Below are 7591 nucleotides of genomic sequence, written 5' to 3' on the forward strand. Positions count from 1 at the left end.
AGTATGGTAACAGGCCCTTCCTGTTAGGAAGCGGACCCAAGTGCAGGACACAGGCACGGAGACTAGACACAGAGGCGGACTTGGACTTGACTTGAACTCAGAGCCAGGACTTAGACTAGACTTGGACACAGAGCCTGGACTTGGACTTGACTGGAACACAGAGCCTGGACTTGGACTGGGACACGAAGAGACAGAATTCCCAACTCAGAGTAGCGGCAAACGGCTGAACCTACTCAGCTGGAAACGAGACGACTAAACCAAACAATAACAGACAATACGTATCTTGACAAGGAGAATCTCATGAAGCACCAAACGGCCAGCAATCACTTGACTGGGACTCGGCCCCTTGACTTGGACTAGGACTTGGAGCCTTCAAAACAAAATGACAGACCGTTGCATCCCGGCTCGGAGCAGTGGCAAAACAACAGGCAACACTCAGCTGGACATGAGACGACAAAAAGCAATGACAGAGCACTCTCATCCCGGCTCAGAGCAGCAGTAGAACGGCTGGCAACACTCAGCTGGACACAAGACGACAAAAACAAACAACAACAGACACTATGTATCTTGACACGGAGAAGCTCATGAAGACGGTCTGTTATTCTTGGTGGCTCGGAAGATGGTCCCTTACTCTTGGCAGCTCGGAAAGTTCATCGCCGCCCTGGCTACAGTGATGGACCCGCCCCAAGTAGCTGTAAGCCAGGGTTTTTATCCTACCGGTTCGGATGAAGATCAAGTGCCCTAATCAAGGAGCCCGGTGGAACACGGGGAAAAGGAAATTAAGTGAGATGAGTTGTTAACAGACCAGACCATGACACTTCCAGCCCGACCAGCTGGCACCACCCAATTACAGCAATGTAACCAATTAATTTACTAATCCGTAACTCTTTTGGAATATGGAAGGGAAACAGAGCATATTGGGTAATCTGGTTTAAGGACGTTGCACTTTCGTAGAATCAGGCACCACGAGAAGGCCAGTCAACCCATCATGCAAATGCTAGCACTTTTAACAGATTTCCAGTAACTACCACTCCTTTTTACCAGAATCATGTCAGGTTACTCCTTTTTAAGTATATCTCCAGGATTCTTCTGAAAATGATCATTGGAGACAGCACAATATATTCTGTGAATACAGTGCTTTTGGATATTTTGAATCTCCAATACGCACATTTCTCAATCTGGTAAAATTTTACTTTTTTACACACAGTTCATCTCCATGGTATGCAGGGCTCCATTCCTGTCAACTGTACATAACCCAGGCAGTTCACAAGCTGACAATGCAGTTGCAGAATGGGTTCCAGAAGATTCCAGCAGCCAGAAGATCCATCCTACCAGTCTCACAAACACTCAACCTAATTTATGGACTGGCAATAAATTGTGTTTCATAGATGGGTTTCTTTCAATTCCGCTCAACTTTGTTTCAAACCTGTAATCATTTCTTTAAACATTGTGAAGAGTAGAAACATCTCAATGTTCTAGTTCACCACCCCACCCAACCCCACTCCACATTCCAAATTCAGAGGTTAGGGTTAATGATTTCAACATGTTATGTTGGCAGCAGAGGCATGGAGGAACTAGTGGACTGTCCCCAGCACCTCACAAACGATGACGCAGACAATGAGTTTCACTGAATGTTTCAATGTACTGATGTACATGTAACAAATAAAACGATCTTTATCTTTATTTTTGTACTTGCTACAGAGAGATTACAAACTGCTTGGTAAGCTTAGAGACATTGGCAAACTTCTCGATCTAGATCCACTACTGTGCAACTGGGTGTTGGGTTTCTTAACTAACAGACCTCAGGTACTCAGGAAGCACATCCCCGTTCATCACCTCCTTCCTCATTAACCTCAGGACCAGTGTACCCACCCCGAGGTGTGTGTTAATCCCACTGCTGACACTCTGCTCAAACATGACTTCAAGGCTCAACATCCGGGTGTTCACATTGTCAAGTTCACTGCTGACATGACAGTGGTGGGTTTCATAAACCAATGATGATGAAATGGCCTACAGAGAGCAGGTGGAAGAGCTTGTGGACTGGTGCCAAGGAAGTAACCTCTCCCTCAATATCTACAATACAAAGGAGTTGATTATTGACTTCAGGAGAACTCGCACTATGCACACACGTCTGTGGCACAGCAGTGAAACTGCGAGCAGCTTCAAACTCCTGGGAGTGCCCATCTTGCACAAACTCTCATGCTGTAAAATTGAACATATGACAATAGTATTATTGGTATTCAGTTGTGCGGACAGTTCCAGACAGAGGATTATCCAGCACTGCAAACTTTGACACAGTGGCCTTGGGATATCTACCACACCATTCAGCTGACTTTGACTAGTTTCAGCCATTAGTAAATAGAAATGCCCAATTTCTGAATCCATTCAAGTAATACATAGATTTCACAGTAGGCTCTGCTATACATTAAACCAAAATATCTGAAAACACACCGGTCACAGGATATAATTTGGTCAACAGAATATGAGATTCTGCAGATGCTACAAATCTTCAGCTTCACTTGTCCTGATGATGGGTCTTGGCCCAAAATGTCACCTGTTTGCTTCCAGAATTTGCTGGTATTTAATTGAATTCATTCTTCCCTCTGCCAGTGAAATGTTCCCCGTCCCACTGGCTGCAACACAAGCCCAAAGCATGATCAATCCACCGCCTGTGCTTAACAGTTGGAGAAGGGTAGTTTTCGTGAAATTCTGCACCCTTTTTTCTCCAGACATACCTTTGCTCATTGCAGCCAAAAAGTTCTATTTTAACTTCATCAGTCCACAGGACTTGTTTCCAAAATGCATCGGGCTTGTTTCGATGTTCCTTTGAACCTTTTGAATAGAACTCATGTAGAACATTATGTAGCCCAATGTGCCTGTTCTGCTTTCAGTGAAATCATTATGGACTGTTTCTTCAGTGCTCCGTTCCTAGGAATGGAGTTAGGCCTGCTTCAGTATGTCTTAAGGTCACGACTGATTGGTTTGTAAACTTTCTTCCGGTATTCCTGTCTAACTGCAGCAGCATTTCAAACACATTTTATACTTCTCTGCATTAAAGTTACCCAAAAGCTCAGCTTTCAACAGATTTTGAGGAAGAGAGTTCAAAGATTCATGGGCTTGAAAATGGTTGCACCATTTTGTCTTAAGTAGAGAAAATCTTAATTTTAAAAAGTTATCTCTAGTTCTGGATTCTCATAATGAAGAGATGTCCCTTCCACAGTCATCCTGTCAAGACCACGTGAGCTCTTATGTTTTTAATCAATTCACCTTATCCTTTTCTAAACTCCAGCAGATACATTCCGGGTCTTCCAAACTCTCCTTATAAGATAATCATCACATTTCAAGTCTAATATACTTTCTCGGAAACACTTCCAAAACCTTCAAATAAGAAGATCCACATTATACTCCACCCTCCCGATATGATCTCCACAGCTGCCCATATCAATGAAGTATGATCTCCCAATATTTGTGTTCAGTTTCCTTGGCAAAAAGAGAGTGACATTGTGACATTCCCCTGATTACTTCTTGTACATTCATTTAAGCCTTTAGCAAATCTGCAAAATCCGCCAACACCTTTAATGTGCTCACTCATTCCTTGGTCCACAGAGAGAGGATCATTTGAAGGCAAGACTTCATTATTATTTCCATGCTCAAGTTTACCATGATTCCCACCTGCCTGTTTGTCTTGGAGACATGGACAACCTACAGGAGGCACTTCAAAGTACTGAAGAAGTAGCATCAATGTGGTTTCCATAAAAATCCTCTGAATCCTGCACAGAATACTATAGGTAAACCGATGTGTTCTCCTCACCTGGACAACTTCACCAGCAATGAAGTTCTCATCACATTTAGACTTCACCGGTGAGTTAGCCATATCTGTTCCATGCCAGTCTCCCAAAATAGGCAACATTATTCTGATGGGTTTCTTTCAATTCTGTTCAACATTGTTTCAAACCTGTAATCATTTTTTAAATATCGTGAAGAGTAGAAACATCTAAATGTTCTAGTTCACCCCCCCCCCCCACTCCACATTCCAAATTCAGAGGTTAGGGTTAATGAGTTCTGGGCATGTTATTTCGGCAGCAGAAGCATGGAGGAACTTGTGGACTGTCCCCAGTACCTCGCAAACGATGACGCAGACAATGAGTTTCACTGTATGTTTCAATGCACTGATGTACATGTAACAAATAAAGCGATCTTTATCTTTATTTTTGTACTTGCTACAGAGAGATTACAAACTGCTTGGTAAGCTTAGAGACATTGGCAAACTTCTCGATCTAGATACACTACTGTGCAACTGGGTGTTGGGTTTCTTAACTAACAGACCACAGGTAGTCAGGAAGCACATCCCCATCCATCTCCTCCTTCCCCATTAACTTCAGGACCGGTGCACCCACCCCGAGCTGTGTGTTAAGCCCACTGCTGACACTCTGCTCAAACATGACTTCAAGGCTCAACATCCGGGTGATCACATTGTCAAGTTCACTGCTGACATGACAGTGGTGGGTTTCATAAACCAGTAATGATGAAATGGCCTACAGAGAGCAGGTGGAAGAGCTCGTGGCCTTGTGCCAAGTAAATAACCTCTCCCTCAATATCTACAATACAAAGGAGTTGATTATCGACTTCAGGAGAAATCGCACTATGCACACACGTCTGTGACACTGAAGTGGAAACTACGAGCGGCTTCAAACTCCTGGGAGTACCCATCTTGCACAAACTCTCATGCTGTAAAATTGAACATATGACAATAGTATTATTGGTATTCAGTTGTACAGACAGTTCCAGACAGAGGATTATCCAGCACTGCAAACTTTGACACAATTGCCTTGGTATATCTACCACACCATTCAGCTGATTTTGACTAGTTTCAGCTATCAGTAAAAAAAAATGCCCAGTTTCTGAATCCATGCAAATAATATAGATTTCGCAGTAGGCTCTGCTGCACATTAGTCCAAAATATCTGAAAACACACCAGTCACAGGATATGATTTGGTCAACAGAATATGAAATTCTGCAGATGCTACAAATCTTGAGCTTCACTTCTTCTGATGATGGGTCTTGGCCCAAATGTCAACTGTTTATTCCCCCCGCCCCATAGATACTGCCTGACCTGCTGAGTTGCTCCAGAATTTTGTGTATGTTGCATATGACTTGATAACTTCCCATAATCACTTCCAGAAGGGGAAAAAAAAAACTAGAGACATCTTTTTAAAGGAGGAACACAGCAGCGTAATGGAGAAGAGGTGTGGCACTGGGTGGAAATCTGTTTCAAAGTACCAGCACAGGCAGAATGCGTTATCTGCCATCTGTGTGTTACACATTTCAATGAAACAGCAGCAGCAACAAACTAAATTCCCCCAGGTGCGAAGTTAATATCAGAAATGCATACACTGATTACAATCTATTCAAAATGCTTTTATAGCTTGCGACAAACAATTGGTTATAAAACAAATTACAACAAACTTGATTAATTAATGAACACACAACTTTTTTTTAGTGGAGATGATTCAAAGTGTAATATTAGGCAGGTTTCCCTTTTCTTTATCAAAACACTCATCCTATTTCTTTAGAACGTCCACTTTGATCCTGACAAAGTTCCACAGAAATCCATCATGTGATCAATGAGCTTGTGTGTATGTTGGCATCATATTCTCTAGCAACACGTAAATGAGCTAAATGAGTGTAGCTGGTTGTGGGTAATCTTAGAAACTTCATCCTCGAAACCTGAGGGATCAGTCATCATAGCCCCAATGAAAGAGAGATAGGATAAATGCAAGTAATTTCATACAGCCCATAATCGCCATTTGTTCCTGAGGAAATATGAAAAAATTGCGCAGATAACTGGCTGAGCTTCATATATTCTCTGTTGACTCCATTTGAAAGTGAGCAAAGGTGTTGCAGACTGAAGACCTTTCAGGTTCAACAGCTTGTTGGATTTCTTGCTTTGGATGTAATGATTGCTTTGTTCCTGATCTGAAGAATCTGAGATTATGAGAAATAAGAGTTTTCTTCAAAGTTTCTTTAAATGATGAACTTGAGAAGTAGTAAATAACTGGGTCCAGCACGCTGTTCAAATAGGTTATGCACAATGTATTGTAGAATATCTGAACACAGACGTCAAATAACTCACAGTCTTTTAAATTGCTTGAAATTAAAACGGCGATTACAGCGATATTGCTGGGTAGGAAGCAGATGACAAACGCTGCTGCCACAGCTATCACAAGCCTCATAACTCTTTCATATTTAACCCTCATTTCAGATTTCATCTGCTTTAGCCTCCAGATAATACAGCACGTGGAGAACAGGATCAATGAAGCCGGTAAAATAAACTTGAAAACAATAAAAATAATACTTGTCCAAAATGCTGTGGGGCTTAGAGGCAGAGTTATGCTAAATGGCTCACAGTTAGTTAAATTGTTATGTGTGAAGGTATGAGGTTCTATCAGAATGTGCAAACAAATCAACATTGTTAGAAACCAGAGAATGAGTGATACCTTCACTGCAGTCCTTGTAGAGATCTTGTTCACTTTATGGTGAGGGTGGATCACTTTGAAATAGCGATCAAGTGCCATAACTGTGAGGAAAACAACGCTCTCTGTCCGGTTCAGAAACATCAGGTATATCTTCAGACGGCACACAACATCACCAAAAATCCAGTTCTTCTCACGTATGTAGTAATCGGCTCGAAATGGCAGACAGCAGATCAGCAGAGTGTCGGCAATCGCCAGGCACAGTGAATAGACGGTGTTTGGTCTCCAGGATTTAACATGAAAACAGAAGATCCACAAGGCAATCATATTTCCAATTAATCCAAAGATAAATGTTAAAATAAGTATCGGTGGATTGTAGGCTGAATAAATGTCCTTCACTAAAGGGCATACATGTGTCTCATTACCCATCGTGGAGAGAGTTGGAAATGTTGCAAGAGGAGTGGGAGAAAGCAAAAGGACACAGTCTATTAAAGGGTATTTCCACAACGTGTCATAGTTTATGGGTGTAGCTAAGGCAACCCCAGAATATTCAGGAGGTTTTTAATCTGAATTTAGTGGTTATTTGGTCCAGTGGTTGCTGATTGCGAACCGGAACCAAGAGCTCCTTACTAAACTGATCCATTTGCAAAATGAATTCTGCACATTGTACAGGATTTCAGAGTTATCATAATGGAAGTGAGGCAAATTGAGTGTTGCAGCAGCAGCCTAGAAGGTAAACTGCTCAGATGGTTTTCAGGACTTTACAAATAGAGTGGCATGCAAAAGTTTGGGCATCCCTGGTCAAAATTTCTGTTACTGTCAATAACTAAGCCAGTAAAAGATGAACTGATTTCCAAAAGGCATAAAGTTAAAGATGACACATTTCTTTGATATTTTAAGCAAGAAAACTTTTTTATTCCTATCTTTTACAGTTTAAATATAACAGAAAAGGAAAAGGGCCCAAAGCAAATGTTTGGGCACCCTGCACAGTCCGTACTTATTAACACCCCCTTTGGCAAGTATCACAGATTGTAAACGCTTTCTGTAGCCAGCTAAGAGTCTTTCAATTCTTGTTTGGGGGATTTTCGGCCATTATTCCTTGCAAAAGGCTTCTAGTT

General features: G+C 41.8%; 1 protein-coding gene across 1 annotated transcript; it reads right to left on the bottom strand.

The window, feature by feature from the left end:
* Positions 1 to 5855: 5855 nt before the first annotated feature.
* LOC134338612 (hydroxycarboxylic acid receptor 2-like) lies at positions 5856 to 6902 on the bottom strand. The gene has a single exon (XM_063034591.1). It carries the CDS (start codon positions 6900 to 6902, stop codon positions 5856 to 5858), a length of 1047 nt encoding a protein of 348 aa, XP_062890661.1.
* Between the last annotated feature and the right edge of the window lie 689 nt (positions 6903 to 7591).

This window comes from Mobula hypostoma, chromosome 27 (genome assembly GCF_963921235.1).
Source record: "Mobula hypostoma chromosome 27, sMobHyp1.1, whole genome shotgun sequence".
NCBI classification, from domain to species: domain Eukaryota; kingdom Metazoa; phylum Chordata; class Chondrichthyes; order Myliobatiformes; family Myliobatidae; genus Mobula; species Mobula hypostoma.